The 21462-nt window shown below is 44.9% G+C and overlaps 1 protein-coding gene across 1 annotated transcript; it reads right to left on the bottom strand.

Moving 5' to 3' along the window:
- Positions 1 to 4199: 4199 nt before the first annotated feature.
- Positions 4200 to 17744, bottom strand: LOC311207374 (zinc finger CCCH domain-containing protein 11A-like; the record flags this gene model as incomplete). The annotated part of the gene is given in 23 exon segments (XM_084283378.1): positions 4200 to 4383; positions 5612 to 5634; positions 6170 to 6232; positions 6854 to 7192; positions 7441 to 7523; positions 8379 to 8641; positions 9186 to 9247; positions 9662 to 9831; positions 10472 to 10655; positions 11241 to 11246; positions 11354 to 11430; positions 11654 to 12145; positions 12665 to 12730; positions 12934 to 13035; positions 13302 to 13364; positions 14095 to 14205; positions 14500 to 14580; positions 15086 to 15205; positions 15832 to 15921; positions 15924 to 16034; positions 16465 to 16588; positions 17366 to 17485; positions 17691 to 17744. Coding segments are annotated over 23 exon segments (2988 nt in total).
- Between the last annotated feature and the right edge of the window lie 3718 nt (positions 17745 to 21462).

The raw sequence follows: 21462 nt of genomic DNA, 5'->3' as shown, positions 1-21462 counted from the left end.
TCTTGTTTGCGGTGTTTTTGACGGGTTTTGGCGTCTCCGTTTGGTTTCGTCGGGTTTTCCGTTTCCATCGTGGTGGAAAAGTTTAAATTGTGGGTTTTGGTGAACATCAGGTAGGTTTAGGGTTGTTTTGGGTTGGATCTATGGTTTTGGGGGATTTTCTTCCAGTTTTGGGGGTGATCCCGTTCTTGTTTGGGGTGATTTTGACGTGTTTTGGGGTCTCCGTTTAGTTTCGTTGGGTTCTCAATGGTCTTTAATTTAAATGGGAGTGGATTATGGGCTTTGGAGAAGATCAGGTGAGTTTAGAGTGGTTTTGGGATTGGATCCGTGCTTTTTGTGGATTTTCTTCCAATTTTGGGGGTGATCCCGTTCTTGTTTGGGGTGCTTTTGACGGGTTTTGGGGTCTCCATTGGGTTTCATTGTTTTCCGTGGTCATCATGGTGGAAAAGTGTAAATTGTGTGTTTTGGAGAAGATCAGGTTGTTTTAGGGTGGTTTGGGGGTGGATCTATGGTTTTGGGGGTTTTTCTTCCAGTTTTGGGGGTGATCCTGTTCTTGTTTGGGGTGTTTTTGACGTGTTTTGGGGTCTCCGTTGCGTTTCGTTGGGTTTTGCGTGGTCATCATGGTGGAAAAGAGTAAATTGTGTGTTTTGGAGTACATCAGGTAGGTTTAGGGTGGTTTTGGGGTGGATCTATGGTATTTTTGGATTTCTTTTGTTTTGGGGGGTGATCCTCTACTTTTTGGGGATGATTTTTATGTGTTTTGTGGTCTCCGTTGGGTTTCGTTGTGTTTCCCGTGGTCATCATGGTGGAAAAATCTAAATTGTGGGTTTTGGATAACATCATGTAGTTTTAGCGTGTTTTTTGGGTGGATCTATGGTATTTGTGGATTTCTTCTGTTTTTTGGGGGTCATCCTGTTCTTGTTTGGGTTGTTTTTGACGTGTTTTGGGGTCTCCGTTGCGTTTCGTTGTGTTTTCCGTGGTCATAGTTGTGGAAAAGTGTAAATTGTGGGTTTTGGAGAAGATCAGGTGAGTTTAGGACAGTTTTAGGATTGGATCCGTTCTTTTTGTTTTTTTTTTTCCAGTTTTGGGGGTGATCCCGTTCTTGTTTGGGGTGTTTTTGACGTGCTTTGGGGTCTCCGATGGGTTTCGTTGGTCTTTCCGTGGTCATCGTGTTGGAAAAGTTTAAATTGTGGGTTTTGGAGAAGATCAGGTACGTTTAGGGTGGTTTGGGGGTGGATCTATGGTTTTGGGGGTTTTTCTTCCAGTTTTGTGGGTGATCCCGTTCCTGTTTGGGGTGTTTTTGACGTGTTTTGGGGTCTCCGTTGGGTTTCGTTATGTTTTCTATGATCATCATGGTGGAAAAGGGTAAATTGTGGATTTTGGAGAACATCAGGTAGGTTTAGGGCTGTTTTGGGATTGATCTATGGTTTTTATTTTTTTTTTTATTTTTTTTTTTTCTCCCAAGAACCATATAAATTACATGCAAATCATTTTATATAGGGATTTATATCAAAATGCAATACACATCACGTGCACTTTAAGCTGGACTCTAGTATATGGCAAACACACCAGGGTACATATTGCTTTGAAACCACCATTTTTTTTTAATGTCATGCATACCACATAATATTCAGTCTTTTGTTTTGTGTTTCTCTGATTTTATACAAAAATACCAGTGCTTATTATACTACTTACTGGAAAAGAAAAAATAATCAGATCTGTATGCCCTCTTCAAATCAAAATTTTGTTGTGAGAGCACTGGATAAATATATATACACACACCAACAAGTGTCATAAGCTTTGCCTTTGCTGACGGAAGATAAATAGTACAAAGAAAATCTGTCTAGTTTGTTTTACAAGCTTGTCTTTCTCAGTACGGAACAAACTGACCTCCCTGGTCTAACTTTGCAGTTGCCTATTCTGCCTTTGTCCTGCAGAGAAGAGCAAGAAAGGAACAAATCTATTTTTGCACCCCAAAAACGCATTAGAGGAGGATTATCACACCCACCTAAGGGTACTGCCTTGTTTGTTTACAAAGCACAAAGCATTTCTCTTGGACAGTCTCTGTTGCTGGCCTGTTTTGTGCCTTCCATTTATAATAAAGATATTAAGATGCTTACCCCTTGTTGTTTTTTTTTTGTTGTTGTTTGTTTGTTTTTGTTTTTTTTTTAAAGAACAGTGGAAGTGGAGAGTCGGATGACAAGCAAGAACAAACACTAGAAACTCCTTGTTCTGCCCCTGCTTTTTAATCACCCAGCATCACCCCGGCTGCAAAGCAGCCTCTGCTGATTTACCTGCTTGTTAAAGCACCCCACAGGCTGCAAGTGCGGTGTGCTAGGTGTCAAGTTATATTTAACGGTGCACACGTAACCATTCATCTTCCCACAGTCAAAGCACAGAACAGCCTCTTGCTAACAGAACTCATCCCTGCTCTGCAAGAAACCTCATGGCCTGCAGGAAAACCTCAAGCTAAGAGTTCCAAAGCAAAAGCAGAAAACGCATCATTTGTACTCTTTCTATTTGAGGGAATTCTAGCTGCTAAACGCTGCCTACATCTGAGGGCACGTTCTGCGGCTGGGGGGACGGACACTCAACACCGACTGACAGCAGGAGTGCAAAGATGCCAGCCAAGAAGGCAAAGGTTAGAGCTGAACGCTGCCTCAGCTTCCTCCAGCAGCCAGCTGGGGGTCACCTTTCACCATGCTCTCTGAGACTCTGAGCCCCGAGTTACCGCAGCCGCCACGTACAGCTGCTCCTTGCTGGCCCAAACTATTTGAAGAGTCTTCAAACTTCAGGGACCAGTTTTATGACAGCCTCAAGATCAAATTCATCTGTTCCTGAAGGCGCTGATCGTCCTGCTGTTTCTGTAGCTGTCAAAGAACAATCCTGAACTGAGGCACTCGTCTGATCAGACAGTGCTTCGGCACAGATTTGTCTTTAGCTTGACACATCAAGGTGAAGAGGAATCGATTCTTGCAAGCAACCTCTCAAGCAGGGATCTAATAAGGTGACCAGACGACAGATCTGTTGTGCAGATCTGAGCACGTCACTCTGCAGGGAATCACTTTCAAGCCTAAGATGTTTCACCCATCTCCCTGCCACAGAGCGACACAAGGAAAGCTCTTAAGTAATTGCTAACCTCTTCTCAGTGCTCATGAGTCCCAAATCACTAATTTTACAATATATAAACCATGGCAGCTGGCACCTAGTTGGCACACGGTGACACTGCACACGTTGGCAGTGCTGTCAGGAGCTGGAAAGTCAGGGGTGAGGGGGTTAAGGGAAAACCACACATCAGTTTAGCAACTTGGCTCCCGTAGGATACTTCCTACGGCAGGAGTTTTAGCAAAGTCCCTCCCTCAGAGGGACCTGCTGGCTAATTAAAACGGGACTTCTGCTGGAGCAGTCAGAAGGCAGCAGGGTATCAGGAGATATCCAGTGGGCATCACTGTCAGTCTGTGGCAGTTTGGGGTCCAGGTATCAGTGGTCATGTGTGGTTTTCTCTGCTTCACTTTCTCCAAAGCTGTGAAAAAATATTTCTTTTACAGCACTGTACAGTCACACTTTACGGATGGAACCGGCTGCATCGACTTCCAGTATGACGGTGTTGGAAAAAGGTGCCTTTGGTGGTCAGGAGCACAACAGCTCTGGTGAGGTGTTATTTAAGTGTGTTCTTACATCTGAGTTTCCTCATAGCAGTATGGAGCTGAGGGGGTCCAGGTTTCCCAGGTAAGATTTATGTTTTTTCTCCTACCAAGCACCAGCTCAGTATACAAAGCTCTGTTAATAACACCCAAGCATGTAGATGTTAAACTGAAACTGCTTTTAAACCTATTTGTTGTTACGAAAATAGCTTCATACACCAACTTCACAGGGTAAAAATTCACATGGAAGGACAGAAAAACCCAGAAGCGCTTCCTGAGCTTCAGTTTACCAACAGCACCATCGGATTTAGATCCTGGCTGCCAGGCCAGGATGCAGGGTCTGTAAGCATTGCTGCGATGTGCAAGTGCCAAGGCAGGTTTCTGGCCTGCCCTGACTAAAATACCTTTTTTTTTTTTTTTTAATACAAACAGCGTGCCAGGTACACTGTAATGCCAATGTGCCAGGTCAATAGAGGATGTCAAACAACAGAGGCGTTTATCCTAATTTCTGGCATGAAAACACTTTTAACAGCATTCTTTTCACGAAGAAACCCCTCTCTATCTTCTCCAATGCTCCAGGATCTGCTGCTGCTGCAGCAGCCGCGCTGGTACAACCAACATCTTTGCCAAATCTTTTCCATAATTTTGCTTTACCTCGGCAATGTTGAGGTCACTCCTCTTCCTCCTCCAGCTGAGGAAGCAGCTCGCTGGTTCTGCCACACCACAGGTGCGGAAGCGAAAGCTGGGAACACAGGAGTCAAACTCTCAGTGCTCACGAAGCCACCAGGGCAGAGGGCTGACCCAGAGGCACCCCGGATCCACTCTCCCTCCCCGCTGCGAGGCTCGCAGCAGCCCCGACCCGAAGCGCACACAATGCTTCGCATGGTGATGTCATTGCTGATTCTGAGTCCCCAGGTGAGGATCTGCTTCACCACTCTCAACGTTGGTGTTGGTTTTTTGTTTTTGTTTTTTTTTTCTTTTAAACATTCACAGCTTATGGGAAACCATCAGGTAAACCACAGATCGCTAGGGAAGAAGTCCCACACGAGGGAAGTCCGTGCTTTTCTTCCAGGCAGTGTCATGTGCTTTAACACGCCACATTCGACAAAGCAGCTCTCCCAGTTTTGCTCAGTGGCAACAGGCACGACTGCAACGCACACAGCTGTAGGCAGCACCTGCAGGTCCCAAACCCTTAACCCGTTTTTAGAGAGCACCAATTTTTTAAGTAGTGCTTTTCCCTTAATCCATGACCCCTTCTTTCCTTTATTTCTATCGGGTGGCTCTCCTCCATTTTTCTCCTCAGTGTCTGAGCAGACACTGGGAATCGTTTCCGGAGGAAGGGCACTGCTGAAGCTCCTCCATCTACTCTCCGAGAAAAGAGAGTATGTTAAAGAATACATCTTTCCTTTCTTTTCCCTTTTTTAAATACAATTTCTGAAATCAACGCTGCGGCCTGGCAGCAAATACCTACAGGACTAAAGATGATTCCTTATCCTCACTGTAACATTGTAGTTAACCTCCAAACGAACCCATCTCCCCAGGAAGCGGCCATTTGAGATGGGAAGGGGCAGAGCAAGAGGAAGCTCTCCTTAGCCTAGCTCTTCCCCCAACACCACCTCGCCACCCAGCACCAAATTCAATTCACCTGCTCCGCCCGATCACTCGAACGGGTGTCCGATGCTGGCACACGCCACAGCAGTGGTTCTGATGTGCCTTAAATCACCTCTCCGCAGAATATCTCGGGTCTGTATGCTCAAATAATGCAGTATTTGAGAAATAACGCCCAGAGCTCACACTCTGAGTGCAGCCCAACAGCACCGAAGCACCGGTAGGCTAAACATTCTGAACCTGGCAACAAGGCTGACCCAAGCAACAGCACGGAACCCTTCTGCACCTTCAGCATGGACATCAGCGTAAGGAAACACAGACCTCCTCGATCCAAATTTTAAGCGAGAAACGCAAAAGGTCACCCAACCGGCTTGTTTTCAGCAAGCTAAAGGAGAAATTAAGGCGACAACCGGGTGCATCCAGAGTTAGTCAGATCCTGAAGGCAGTTCCTTGGGGGAACGGAGGAGCAACGCGCCAGATGAGGGCTGCCTTACAGCGCACCCCTTAGAGACACTGCTACGGAAGGAAGGCAGAAGGTTGGAACTCGAAATAACTCGCAAGGCAACCGTTAAGGGGGAAATCTTTCAGTTTTTTCTCAGCAGAACCTCCCCTCTTCCCCCCCCCCCCCCCCCCCCCCCAAGAAGGCAGCCCGGGGACTCTTTCCTTCCTTAGGGAGAGGGCAGGGACGGGGCAGGGTGGTGGGACAGATGGCCAGAGGGTCGGATGGACGGACAGACAGCCGGACAGAGGGCCCAGCAAGGCCTGACGAAGGGCTCAGGAGAGGGAGGGAAAGGCAGGACGAGGGGAAGGGCAGAGAAGTACAAATCTTTTTTTCCTTGTGATAACTTTTCTTGACCAAAAAACACGATTGTGAATGAGGCAAAATGAAAGATGAAACATGGGGACGTGCGGATACTCACGATGATGCAGCCTTCTATCTGCATGTTCACCTGCTCATAGAGCCACACCTGGATCCTCGACCTCTGCAGAACGAAGGAGGAGAGTAAGTCGGGCCACAAACACTGAACACTTTTGTTCTCTCATGTGTTCAGAAATACCTGCTAGCCACAGCCACGACAGCTCCCAAACACTCCGAGGAGCAACTCTCAGGGGCAGTTTCAATGAGCAATCTGACATTTGAGCGTTATACCATCGGGTGAATACTACACATTCGGTGAAGAACACGTTTCCAGTCACAAGGGAACACCCCTGCACGCCCAGCTACACGAGGGGGAAACGCTGGACTCCTTGTGCCCACCAGCACGCCGCACAGCTCTCCATCCCCCACAAACCCATCCCGGGACACGGCCAGGAGCCGAAAACTCACCGAGGGGAATCCCCAGACCCTCCCCACTCCCCCCACACCTCCCAAATCCCCATCCCCGCCCCCTCCCCGTGGTACTCACGTTCTGCAGGTAGCAGAAGATGAGGTTCTGGGGCGCTGCGTTAAGGGCTCAGCACGGGGACAACAGTTCCGGGCTCGGGACAAGGTCCCAAACCCCACAACAAGGCCTCAGGGCCCCGCGACAAGGCCTCAAGGCCCAGGCCAAGCCCCCAGGGCCCCAGATCCGAGACCCCTGAGGTCCGAGCCGCCCCCCACCCACCTCCCTGGCACCCCCCAGCCACAGGAAGGATACGATGGGCTGCACAATCACCTTCTGCACCTTCTGGTCCTGCTCGCGGTACGCCATGGCTGCCGCCGCCTCGCCGCTCCCGCTGCCAGCACCGCAGGCAGAAGAGGCGAAGGCTGATGGTAGAACAGGGCTTGGGGTGAAGGGAAAGCGAGGGCAGGTGGGCGCAGTCTCTGAGCTCTCCTCCTCCTGATTTTGCTTTTTCTCCCCCATTACTGAGCCGGCAGAAGTCCCCGTGAAGTCCTTTGGCACGATGAAGGCCTGCGTGAGCTCCAGCAGCAGTTTCGTCGGCGGAGGTTTTCCCTGGTGGGGCTGGGGCGTCACAGCACGCGCACACACACACACACACACACACACACAGAGACGCGTGGTTTTGTCCAAACATTAAGTATTTACAACAAATTCGACAAGCGCTTTTCCTCTGCCAGCAGCAAATGCCTGAGGGCCCCCACAGCTTCACAAATCATAGCGGGAAGAGCCTACCGTGCCGCGAAAAGTTCGGAAAATAATTCAAAATTGATCTGCTAGGGGAAAAAAAACGATGGCTGGTGGCAGGGTACACAATACACCCGAATCTCAGCTTTGTCCTCCGCAGAGTCAGTGCCCACGCCCAAGCGCGATGCTGATGGCACCCGAACATTTGCTGCAGCAGGCAGCAGAGCCAGCAGCTCAGGGGAGCAAGTTTTAAAACCAAGAGGCACTTAAACAACCCTTCATCGACCCCGTAACTGTGGCAGAGTCCCGACTGCTCGCCCCGGAGTCCTCACACCAGCAAAAAGCACCAACCAAAGCCTGGGGGAACTTTGGTACAGCACAAGAGAAGGGAGTGGGGGTAGCGGAGCCGCATGGCAGAGCTGCTGCTTTTCACCATTTGATCCTCCCTGATAATTGAAAGGAAGGCTGGGTGGGCTGACCCCCACCCCCCACTCCTGGCAGCAAGTTTGGTCCACAACACACTGGAATAACGATTCTGCTCCCTCCCACCACTACAGCTTCATCATCTGACACAGGTACAGTCAAAACAACGGCATACATGAGTAAAAGTCAAGAGTTGACATAGTGACTCCAGGATTTGGCTATCAACTGTCCGAGAAATCAGAACACCGAAGCTTCACAATGTGCCCAACATCGAGTTGTGCCAAGGGCGGAGGAAGGAAGAAGCTTTATGTTTAAGCCTTCAGAGCATCGCTCCATCAGAAGATCGATTTGCAGCCACCATGGCGTGCCAATGGAGATCTTTCTGTGCCAAAAGAAGTGCTTTGTCCTCTCGATATCGAAGGTAAGAGAACGGATGCACAAGACCTTACCTCTGACCAGCAGGGAAATTTAGGACAACTGAGTGCAGATCCTGCCAATTTCTACCACTTTGGACTGTGCTTTAAGTCTCATTGCAAAGCCTCAGTTAGAAAAAGGATCACCTCGGGGTATCCAACAAGAAGAACAGTTTTAATTTTTTTTTTTTTTTTTTTAATTCTACCATAGGACTACGCAGTTCAACTGTCAATCATCTCGGAGAGTTCAAGGAGGAGGTCATCCTCGTCCTTCCCTGGGTCTAAGTCGATTTCGGCTTCCAGTCTGCCTCCTGAGATTTCCCAAAGTAGCTTCTCAAAATCTTCATCCGCAGATAAGGGCGCGTTCCCTGTGGAACTCAGCCGGCGTGTCCGTGCCTCTTCTAGCTGGGAAGAAGCTGAGGTCGAGGTCTCGAGATCCATCTCCATCTGCTCCTCAAATCTTTCCGGGCTTCCAAGACGCACTTCAGGTCTTGGGAGAGCAAGAAAGAACAATCAGGATATGCCATTTCTTAACGGGAAATCCCTTTCCTGCAAACCGGCTCTTAAAACTGTAGGCAAGCCCTCCTACGCTTCAATCTTACACAGGGATTGTTATCAATCAACCCAGGGCTACATTTAGAGCCCGATGCGTTACCAGGTACATTTTTCAGTCTGGGGGTTTATCTGTGAAGCCAGGGCACCTGGAGTTGAGGTGGCATTCTTGAGGACCAAAAGGCAGAGGACACTACTCATCATCTATCACCTCACGAGGGAGTAGAACTTCACCTCATCCTCGTTCAGGTATTCAGACAACCCAAGAAGTCACCGGAAAGCTGTGCTGACTTGCAGCATTTCAAGAAAGCCTAATTAAGCAATCCTGCTAGCTGCTAGAAAGTGGTTTCAGGTGACTTATTCCTTTGATGGATTTGGGCTTTAATTATCTCAGAACCCTCATTTTTTCCCACATGTGACAGAACTTATGTTTCCCTGGGGATATACACTGATTAAGAAAAAGAGCAAGTTGGGGTTGTCACCTGTTTGGGGGATTTTCTTCAAGTCTGATGGCTGGGACGTGCTCCGGCACGTCTGAAACACCCTAGAAAGCAGCAAAACAGTATTTATGACACATGGGTAAAAGATTCCTTAATAGCTTTTTCCTCCACACTGCTTCTCCTCTGGCATTGCGGAGCCGTGGCCAAAATACAAAAGCAAGGTGCTCCTGAAGAAAGTTCACATTCACCTGGAGGTTACTCATGATCTTGTGTCTTTTAAGAACATGGCATTAATGGACAAAATCCCCCACACCAGAGAAATCACAGCATCAGAGTACCGGTTAAAGAGTGCCATTCATCTCATAAATACAGAAGGGTTCTACAAGCATCCTGGAGACAGCTACTGGATTTCAAAGGAAACAGAAGGCCTGCAGAACGTTTGAGTTTTCCACCTTTTCAAATAGAGGAGGGTAGAAATTTAACAAGGGATCCATCTCTGCATTAGCCCCTGGCCTTACCATGGCTGCTTTTCTGGCTGGAGGTCCCATCATGTCAGCATCAAAGGCAGTCTGTAGTTCCACAGCTGCTATGGCAGAGGGATAACTCCCAGGTGCCTTACGTTTCAGTGCCTTCTTCTTGGGGAAAGTGACTTTCCCACGCGAAGGCTTCGCAGGTGTCATAAAGTTGGCTAGAGTAAAAGGAAGAGAGAACTGATACAGTCTTGCTCTGCCTCAGGAAAAATCCAGGTTCTCTTAATCATTTCCACAGTCCTTCTACACAGTTAAATGCATTTGGCCAGCACAATTACACCGCCATTGCCTGGATTCTCAGGAATCTTTTCCACATAGTAAACTCTGTCTACCAACAAGCCATACAAAGGAACAAAGAAACCGAAGAGCTACAGTAAATAATAATCCAGGACAAGGGACACCTCCGACACATAGCAATCCTAAGTGCAAGCTAGGTTCACAAATATAGACGGCTTTTATATTTAAAGTCCTGCTCCCGCTAGGAAAGGAAAAAGCAGCAGTTATAGTAGGACAAGAGTGTATGCAACTGTTGTACCAGCTTCCTCTCCCTTGCAGTGATGTCCCACAGTTAAGCTGTTCTACAAAGTCCACACTTGTAGTGTCATTTTCTAGTCTCCCGTTCCTTACCTAACATCTGGCTGGCAGGAAAAGAAACAAACTAAGAAAAAGAAAGCACACCCTTCGCTTCGTAGCATTGCGTGGCAAAATGCACCCTGCCAGAGTTACAGCATGAGAATTGTCATCTTCTGTCTGTATTTCAGAAGACAACCTAAGTAACTCTTAACCTTCAACACTTACTTTTAGCTTCCTGACCCTGAAATTGAGCTGCCACTTTCCCTGCTGGTTCAGTATTAAAGAAGCCAGCAGTAGATTTGACAGCAGCTTCCTCCTGCCGAAGCTTCTCTTGTTGTTCTCTCTGTTGCCACTTCTCCCACCGTCGCTCTTCAAAGCTCTTCTCTGGACATTTACGAGTTCCACTCTGCTGAGTGGGATAGAAGGAAAGAAAAGGAGTGCATGAATAGGACAAAAAAAAAAAAGAAAAATCCGTGGAGATTTCGTTAAGTAAATCTGATCAGCAATCCCTCCAAAATGGTCTTGATGTGGAACAGCATATTAATATTGTTCAGGTTACTGTTGTGTTTTTTTTTCTCCATAAAATTCTGCCTGTAGCAAGAGCCATGCTTTACTATGGACACAGTCTCACATATCTGCAATATTCACTATGGCAAGCTTCTTTAAACAGATAGGATGTTCTGCTGTACATCTATTTATCACATTCTTTTTAAGCAGCAGAAAGTCATACAAGTTCCCCTATACAGTATCCACTGACAGATTGATTTCCTTGAACACAGAACTCTGGCCTTCTGTATTAAATCCTTCATGTCTGACAGATCAAGTCAGTAAGAACAAAAAGAATTCCCTCCACGTTAACTGTGTAGATTTCAGCTGGTGCTAACAGGGTTTCTTTGTTGCTGTGGTATAAACAGACTGATTCCAAGTTTGAGGATTACAGAGCTGTCTGGAAATGCTGCTGGCGATAGGATTTAGACTGCACTGCAGCTCCTACCAGGTGCTGAAGGGTAAGAACACACTCAAGAGGGTGGCACACGGTGAGTAACAAAACTTGTCAGAATTATCAGAAATTGTACGAATGTATGTGTGTCTTCACAGAGGACTCACCTGTACATCAGGTCCAGAGGAAAGTTTAGGAAAAGGCCGGTTCAATTCCACTGTCTTCTTTTCTTCTTTTTCAGGTGCTTTAAAAAAAGACAAAAAAAAGTTTTGTCAACGGCAGAAATAAAGAAAGCTGGGTACTTGTTTCCTTTGTGCATTTATTTCCTTGTGTCCCATGAGAGAGAGAGAGAAAGGCTACAATGTGCAAGCCATTCAGCATTTATCCATGAAGCAGATCCTGAGCAAACTGAACTTGCTCAATATGGGAAGCACCTCACTGGGGCAGGCATTAAAGCATCTTATTACCTGTTAGTTTTGTGCTCCATAAAGATTTCTGCTCTGCTGGGGCAGGTCCGGGTAGTGCTGAGGGAGCTGGCACATCTCCTTCACTCTGCTGCATCCGCAGAGCTTTCTCACGCTTTATTTCTTCCAAGGTTTTAACACGTACTTCTCCTTCTGGCTTGACTTTTCCTGCCGGCTCCTTCGCCTGCCCTTTGCTGGGCCCGGACAGAGCGAGCTGCTTCTTGGACTCACCCTGAATTTTGCTCTTGCTATGGGATTCTCCTGCTTTTTTCTTCTCTTCTACCAAGCGATTATTCTTTTTTTCAGACAAGGCTTCAGAGAAAGTTTGGATGCGACCTGCACGAGCAGCTCTTGCCCCTGCGCTGGAATCTTCACTTTTACCATGCCCTTCAGCCTCGGCTTTGGCTTGAGTTTCGCGTCTCTGAAGAGCTTTCTCGCGACGGATTTCCTCCAGTGTTTTCACATGGATCTCTCCCATCGGCTTAGCAGCCTTCCCTGTCATCATCAAGAAATGAGGAGAAGCACCAACATTTAAAGAGAGTCCAGCAATATTTTAAGTCTCCAAAATTTGTCAGAGCATTAAGGAAAACTCATCTTGAGCGTTCCCAATAATGCATCTTAGAACAATATCCTTAGAACAACATTCTCCTCCTCCTCTGAGCCACTTGTATTTTGAAGACCAGCCCTATCCAGAGAGAACTGCTACACAGAAATGCTGCTTTACTTTATTACTTTTTCAGACTGCATTTCAAATTCCTGCTCCTGGCAGTGGTTCTATTCTAATTGTACGTAACGGTTCACAGAAGCAGCTAAAAACCTCGACAAGGCACAAGTAGAAAATAAACACACACCTAGAGCCAGAGTTCTGATAGTGGCTGTCAGAAGAGCTTCAGCACTCAAGCAAGAGGCGTCAGATCTTTGTTTTCATTTAAATTAGTTTTTCGGGATGTATGAAAGCAGTCCAAGTTCACGGAAATGAAGGAGGAGAAAGCATATTTAATATCTAGCTGTTACCTCTCTCAGTACTGGTCTGTTTAGGAGGTAATCCCAGCCTGTCCTTCAGAGACTTGGGAACTCGAACTGCAAAACAGAAAAAGAACGAATTAGGGAGGCTGCATAATGTCAACTTCAGGTTCACATTTCAAAACAAGACAGGAAAGGTGACTTTGAATCCCAGTGATTACGACCTCAGCCAACATGCAAAAAGAAACATCACTGGAAAAGGACAAACAGAAAGACTAAATACAAAACCCAGGAATCCAATCCAGATGCCCGTTTAGTACCTGTCTCTCTCTTGGGTGCTTTGTCAGCATTTCCCGGAGCCTCTACCTTCTTCCCCAGCCTTTCAGCAAGGCTGCGCTTCACTGGAAGGCTGCTTACATCATCTTCAGAGAAAACAAGGAATATTGTAAGAACTTTTCTTTGCAGGAAGGTTTGAGAACAGTCAACAATAAGCTTCTCTTTTTCAAGCATATTTTCATAGAATTGCCTTTCAGCTGCTAAATGATTTATTTATTTATTTATTTGCCATTTCTGCCGTCAACACAGATCTCCACTGCAATGTATTTTCCTTTCATACATCACAAATACTCTTTAATGCAGTCATATATAGAAGGCAGCACCTACGTAACAGCTCATAAAAAGTTCTTACCTGCAGAGGCTTTCCGTTTTCCTTGTCTATCAGCAAGATCTACTCGAACCACACGTTCCTCCCCTAAAACAAAAGGGAATTTTTTTTTCTATTTCACAGAAACCAGTAGCCAACAGAAATAGTATCCTGTTAGCCTATGTCCAAAAAACCCCAGTCAGACACTCTTTTGACAGCTAAACCACATAAACTCATATTTTAACTATAGTTAACATAGAAAAAAAATATTAATAGTCTCAGTGCTTGCTTCAAATTCCAGCTGAGATAGTAGAGAGTGAATCTGAGTCTGCTTGACACCTATACTTTGTGCAGAACAAAGCTGCATAAGCAAGCAGAATATTCTTAGGTACAAATGCTGAGAAATATTCCTTTCTAAGGTGAATGTCTACGAGTAAAAGTACTTCCACACTTTTTTCCTTTTAAAAGGCATTTGCACAGCTCTAAACAATTTATACACAAACTCCTGTCATACTGTGTCCACACCTGCCACTGTCAGCCTCTTTAATGCTTCAGAAATTGCTTCTTATATAGCACTGTCTTCTACAGCTCTTTCTTCTCGTTACTCTTCTGTTTTTCAGTTACCCCCCTATTTGCATACTGACACTTTTTTTTTTCTCCTGCCACTGCACTTAACCTGAGCACCAAATCTTTCCAGTACAACCAGGGACTTTAAGCATAAAAGCACATTTTGAACAGAAGGCAGCACCAGAAGGCTAACATGGGTGAATTGTTTTAAGTATTGCTTAACCCTCCAGTTTAGGAGTAAGGAAATCAAAACAAAAGCATTCATTATTACCTTTCTTGGAAGACAGTGTCACAGTTCTCACCACTGTCCGGACATTTTCCTTTTCTGGAGCAGGAAAAATCATAGAATCAACGGGACGAAGAGAAGATCTTGAAGAACCTTCTGTTCAGAGCAACCAAAACATAAGGAAGTTTACCCAACATAAAAAACTATCACAAAGAACAAAAAACTTTAAATGATTTGTTACTGTCAAAAATACAGCAAGCAGAGCATGTAAAGAAGAGAGGTGACTAATTTGCCTCTGGTTGCCCTTTGAACTCCCATTTAGAATACCAGCTGGCTGAGAATCAGGTTGCTTTATGCCCCCAGCTAAAAATGGAAGTCTGTCCCTCAAGCAGCTCCCAGTCACCATCACCTGCCGTGAACAGGATAAGAAAGTAGGGAATATTAACTCACCACCGTGTCTCTTATTTTTTTCCTTCATCTTCTGCCATTTGATTTCCTCAAGTGTTTTTATTCCAAAATTCAGATTGCCCTCTGAAAACAGGAAACAGTTCATGAGACAGGCTTAGAGGCACTCACTGAGGACCACAGGTCCTCAGGCTTCTTAGCGCTCAGGAACTTTCTGAAGTATTTAGAATAAAGCCTGTCAACACTCCTCACAAGTGAAAGAGCCATAGAACCAATGGCATTTTGCCCCTCCTTTCATCCTTCAGGGTTCAAAATGTAGTTTTAATTTTAATCCATTTACACGATATTAGATCCCTCTATTGTTAGATATGGCTTATCAACAGTGGTTGCAAGGCTGCACGTGCAGCCATTTAAACTCCATGCTGTGGCCCTGTTTTGTTCTCCAAAAGTAAAGAAAAGGAGTTCACCTTTCTGACCCAATGGGCACATGATGGTATTAATGGCAGAAATGAGATCATGGAAATAACCGACTCCATTCAGCACCCCTACATTTTGTAGTGTTTTTACACCACACTGCTTTTGAGTTAACTGTCAAGTTCTTCTGATTTATCCTACTAAGGTGCTGGCATACCTTGTTTAGTAGTAATAGAACTGCCTTTCCGAGTGGAAATCACCCGTAATCCATTTTTGCCTTCCGCAGCTGGATGCTGGATGGGAGTTTTAGTTTCTTCTCCTTCCTCAGAAAGTTGGTCTGAAGGGGAAAAATCGATTCAGTTATGCATAGACCAGATTGGTCATGATTACGTAGCTCATGCAGTGACACTTCAGCCCATGGTTCATGTAAAAAACTTTGTTGCTGTTTTTGTTTGTTTTGTTTTGTTTGTTTGTTTTTAAACAGCTACACTGACCTGATGAACTCCTAAGTAGAATACACTAGGACAAAACATCTAGGACTCTAGATTCTCTCTGCAGCTTTAACTACTACACAACACATTGCTCTTCAGACAGAAAAAAGAAATTTCCTTCCTAGTTTCATATAGAACTTTACACAACAGACCAGCTAAAGCCAGGAGTGGTTCCAAGCTTTCCTCCAACGTTTCAGGTTCTGTCCACCGACTGCCAGACAAAGCCACCAGTGACCTGGCCAGACTGCCTGCCCTATTGCTAGTCAGACCTCAGGTCATCTGTGATTTATACATTCATTTACAGCACAGATTCCTTCAAGAACCAAAGATTTAACACATTCATTTACAGCACAGATTCCTTCAAGAACCAAAGATTTAACACATTCATTTACAGCACAGATTCCTTCAAGAACCAAAGATTTACACAATCATTTACAGCACAAATTCGTTCCAAGAACCAAAACATGCTCACCATCATCACCTTCATCATCATCTGCAGCATTGATTACAACTGGAGGGTGTGTAGGGCTTGGGACATTTTCAGAGTTTTCCACTTTTGTCACCCCCTTAGCTGTGGAGAGGGATTTGACTGGACAGAAAGTTTGTTTTGCTGCAGTGACATCTGAGCCACTTTCAAATCATCGTCCGCGGACTCAGGCGGACTTGGCAGTGTAGCTAGAGGAAGAGGAGGATCATCGGTAATATGGCAGTTTAAAACTTTGACCACAATGCAAAGAGATGGTAGCAAAGGCAGATAACCCGCACAGACAACGAGTTCAGCATCTCCTTTTGCCCATCCCATCACTGCTTACGCCGTGAACAATGACTTCCCTTCGAACAACAACACATCTCCCTACCACCCAGCAAAAGAGGAAACAACAGGAAGCAAACTGCAAGGCAAACATCACACTAAGCAAAGAGAAGCTGAGCACGAAAGCAGAAAACAAACACCAGCAGTACACTCGGTGCAGTACACCTATGACTGCAGACCTTTTCCTGCACTCACAAATGAACAGTTACCTGATGCCCCCTACAGGATTGGCACCCACTAAGTACTACTCAAAATTAATTCTTCAGCGCTTAAAGAAAAAGGACCTAAACTCACTCTTGCTTGGTGGTAAGAACTGTCCATCGATGTAACGTCCCTTTGCATGATGAAAAGCACAGTTGGCTTTCTGACAGCCTCCCGGCTGGTTCTCCCAGTAGCAAGGAATCTCACTGCGCTTTTTCTGAAGACAGAAAGAAAGAAAAGCTTGTGATAACATGTACCTGAGGCTTGCAAAGAGATGCACAGCTCCAGATCGTGACAGCTGTCACAACACAGTGCTGAAACATCATTCCAAAGGTCACTTTCTCAGTTAAGTGTAGTATTTCTGGGCATATTCACAAAGTTTGCATAAGCTGTAACCACTATGCACATTTAGATTGGTCATCATTCAGTTTGAGAAGACAGGCACTCTCAGACATCCGTTGAGGGTGGGTTAAACTAATACACCTAGGATTATACTAGGATTATTCAGAGGGAAAAAGAACATCTGAAATTGCCTAGGCTAACCCTGTCTAGAACTACTTCTTGGACACTTAGTTCTGCTGCACCTTTAACTTTCCCCACTTCCTACCCCAGGCAGCTACAACAGCGTTATCTGAAGGACTGTGGGTCAGAAGAGACCTGATAGTTCATTATCAAGCCTGCTCCCATGAGGATAGAACAGCCTGTTTATTACCCCCCTGCTCCAGCAGGTTTTAGCAGTCTATTTAACAGCTATTCTGCATCTCTTGAGAAAACTGTCAGCATCTAATAAAAAAAAATAAAAATATCTTGCTAAGACATACCTAAGGCATTGATTTTATTTCCCTCTGCTTCCTCCCACCCCCCCTCTTGGTAACAGAAACCAGTATGATTTTGAAGCAAACGAATCTATCCTGCAAAAGCACAATCAGTGCACCTACGGCACTGAAAAATGCTTTTGTTGATTTATTTTGAGAACACATCGTTAGGCACTCACGTCAATTTCCATGTGTCTGAATCGGCAGACATTCCTGAAACAACGACCCTCCTGCCACAGCTTGCAGACCGTCTCATTGCCCAGAGCAGCTTCGCAGTGGCGGTAGGCACATTTGTCTCCCTGGAACCAAAAGGAAACCAACAAGGAAAATAGAGTACAGCCTCAAAAATGGCCATGCTGCTGCCTCATGTTGCTACAACTGAATTCAGAATCTATCTGGTTCTCAAGTTAACCAAAGACCAGTGTGCTTCCTCCTCCTAATCTACTCCTTCCTGAAAAAAAAAAAAGGGGGAAAAAAAGCAAGGCAAAGGAAAACCAGCCATACCTTGGTACAGGTAGAATAGAAATAGAAGTAGCAGTCGTCTCCTTGTTTAGACATGCCGACGAGTTCTGCTAACAAGCTTGGGTTCTCTCCACTGGGACTTCCTCTGCTCTTGGAGAGAGCTGTCTTCACCCTTGCTTGGGCTGAAAGTCTTCTACTGGCTTGTGATCGGTGAAATCTTCTTTTTAAAAGTAACCCGAAAGAAAGTAACAAGTGAAAAATAATGAGGAACGAACATTTTTCCAGCTTTCTTCAGTTAATCAAATCAAGTTATCAGTCTCTCGAAGAGAGCAAAGCCTTGAAATCAGCTGTTACATGAACTAACTAAATATTAAAGTTCTGTAAAGCTGCCAGGAGCTTTGTCAGCAAGCGTTCTCTTCCACATCCTCAATAATATGACTTGGAGCACATCTGGAAGCCTGAAAACGGAGTCACTCCTTAAAAAACCACCTGATGATACATGCAAGTCAATAATCAACTATGGCTACAAATAACTTCTCTAGAACACAGTTAGGACACATTAAACAGCACGTTCCAGGCACTGTGGGTCTTCGATTTCACCTACCTGGACAACCTCAGCAAAGTTATCGATCTTCAAAGGCTTCCAGTTAACTGCTCCTGTAGGCCGAACCAAGACTGAATCCGTGAATTAATAATAAAGGGGTAGGAAGAATTTTCCTCCTCACTTTGCCAAGGGAACCTCTCATCCACAATTCAAACATAGGATGCGCTTTTAAACAGCTTATAACTAAGAGAGGAAGCAAGTCCATTTGAATGCTCTCTCAGACTGGACGCAGCCAGGGTTAGTTAGCTCTTCAAAAAAATAAAAACCAAAAAGCAAAACAAAACAAAAACAAAAAAAAACAGCGCATTTAGAGATGAACGCGTGATTCAAAGTGGCTGCAAAAATGAGGCTCCATCTTCCACAGCCGGACAATTTAACTTTTTTTTGTTTTTTTTTTTTTTAATTTAAAATTCAGCATATTCCAATCTCTGGTCTTCAAGATTTCTTCACCTATTAAGAAAACACAAAAACCTTTCCCCGTCTTTATTACCTGTACAGCAAAAAACATACCAGTGCATCTAAAGCCACAGATGTGCATACGCATACACACATCTGTGTTTATGCACACACGAGGAGGGAGTGAGAGAAAGTTAGCGAGAGCGACAGTGAAAATCAGAATTTTTGCCTTTTCGACACAGAGAGCGCGTAAAAATTCTCTCATTTTGAGGGAACTAGAAAAAAATGGAGGCTCTACAAAAGATTTTGATGAGTATGCCTTTGAGGCCGATGCTTTGTAACATGAGGGATCTGGGGGCCAGCACACAAATATGCATACGTATGTACATGCATACAGGATAAACAGATCTATACACACAAGCGTGCACAGTATATGTTGTATGATCTCCATATCGAGAACAACTCGTAGCCCTGATCAGACACGTAGAGTTGCAATCAATTAACAGCAGCAAGACAGCAGATCATGGGTACAGCAAGCTTTGAGAGGCAGGGGAATGCTCACTTTGCCAGTGGCATGGCTTCATGATACCAAGGATTTTGAATTAGTTTGATTTTTTGGAAGCAATTTGGTTTTTCTTTCTGCGCTGTAGCAAATACCACAGGTTTGCCATCACGTGCTGTTCCCTAATCCATATATCCATCATCATCCATTGCTGCAGGATCATGAAAGGTTAGAGAAGACGACTTAGGTCCAATTTAACAGCCAATGATTTTTCGATGAGCAGAGCTGCAACAGATTTTATTTAACCACAAGCATTTTTTTTTCTTTTTTTCTGATATGAAGCTAGAAATTTTGATTTTTTTTTTTTTTTTAAAGACACTAAATGTCACAAAACCTGCAACCAGACCAGATAAAGTTCAAATTAGAGTGATTCTGAATCCTTTCATTAAAACGCTGCACATTTCTGTGCAAATTATTTCTGACTCTTCTGGGCAAAAGTGGATGAAATAGTTCTTACAAATTCATAATAAAAGGTTGGAAGCTTTTACTCACACAAACACTAGTGAATTTTCCAGGAAATATTTTTTTGGCAGGGAATTTTCCCAAATCTAAAATAAAGAGAGGAAAAGTTGGGTTCTCATATTAGTTACTGCTTTTGACTGCTGGACAAAGGGAATCAAAACAGTAGTTAAGTGCAAGGTTTCCTTCTCTTCTTTAGTATGGATAGGAATCGTCACTTTGGACCTTTAGCACCTTCAGAAACACACCCAGTGCCATGCAGGTTCCTCTGCAGCTACTTCTAACAATTACTGGTGCTCCTTAGCATGGAAGTTTGACTCAAAACTCTCTCCAGATTTAGCTCTTTTGACTGCCCAAGGAGCTCATCATTTTGCTTGTTGCCTTCCATTTTCCTGAACAGACCGGGAACGCTGTTCAGAATCTGAATGGATCTCGTCTAAGGAATGGGAAGAAAGCAAAACCAACGATACCTTGCAGTATTCCAAATTCCAAAAAAGCAGTCTCATTTTAAAAAGGACCTCAAAAGCTTTTTTTTTTTTTTTAAACTGACATCTGCCAACATAGCAATCCAAGCGCTAAACCAACTGAAGTTGCCCCTGAAAGCCTGAATAAAAGTGAGTAACTCTGGTGCACTCAGCAGGTCTGTAATAGAAGTCGGTTTGATTTTTCAATTTCTTTTTTTTTTGCTCCAGGGTGCTGGTAAAATTTTTGCATTAAGAGATTTTGAACCTTTTGTACCAAAGAATTAGAGATGCGCTACAGTGCCAGTAGCTGGGGGTCTGGAAATACACACCAACAAGTGTCATAAGCTTTGCCTTTGCTGAAGGAAGATGAATAGTACAAAGAAAATCTGTCTAGTTTGTTTTACAAGCTTGTCTTTCTCAGTACGGAACAAACTGACCTCCCTGGTCTAACTTTGCAGTTGCCTATTCTGCCTTTGTCCTGCAGAGAAGAGCAAGAAAGGAACAAATCTATTTTTGCACCTCAAAAATGCATTAGAGGAGGATTATCACACCCACCTAAGGGTACTGCCTTGTTTGTTTATAAAGCACAAAGCATTTCTCTTGGACAGTCTCTGTTGCTGGCCTGTTTTGTGCCTTCCATTTATAATAAAGATATTAAGATGCTTACCCCTTGTTGTTTTTTTTTTGTTGTTGTTTGTTTGTTTTTGTTTTTTTTTTTTAAAGAACAGTGGAAGTGGAGAGTCGGATGACAAGCAAGAACAAACACTAGAAACTCCTTGTTCTGCCCCTGCTTTTTAATCACCCAGCATCACCCCGGCTGCAAAGCAGCCTCTGCTGATTTACCTGCTTGTTAAAGCACCCCACAGGCTGCAAGTGCGGTGTGCTAGGTGTCAAGTTATATTTAACGGTGCACACGTAACCATTCATCTTCCCACAGTCGAAGCACAGAACAGCCTCTTGCTAACAGAACTCATCCCTGCTGCTGCAAGAAACCTCATGGCCTGCAGGAAAACCTCAAGCTAAGAGTTCCAAAGCAAAAGCAGAAAACGCATCATTTGTACTCTTTCTATTTGAGGGAATTCTAGCTGCTAAACGCTGCCTACATCTGAGGGCACGTTCTGCGGCTGGGGGGACGGACACTCAACACCGACTGACAGCAGGAGTGCAAAGATGCCAGCCAAGAAGGCAAAGGTTAGAGCTGAACGCTGCCTCAGCTTCCTCCAGCAGCCAGCTGGGGGTCACCTTTCACCATGCTCTCTGAGACTCTGAGCCCCGAGTTACCGCAGCCGCCACGTACAGCTGCTCCTTGCTGGCCCAAACTATTTGAAG

The sequence above is a fragment of the Netta rufina genome (genome assembly GCF_964035555.1).
Source record: "Netta rufina genome assembly, chromosome: 3".
Lineage (NCBI taxonomy): Eukaryota > Metazoa > Chordata > Aves > Anseriformes > Anatidae > Netta > Netta rufina.
Note: the sequence above shows the minus strand (reverse complement) of the source record. Positions and strands in the feature narration are given on the sequence as shown.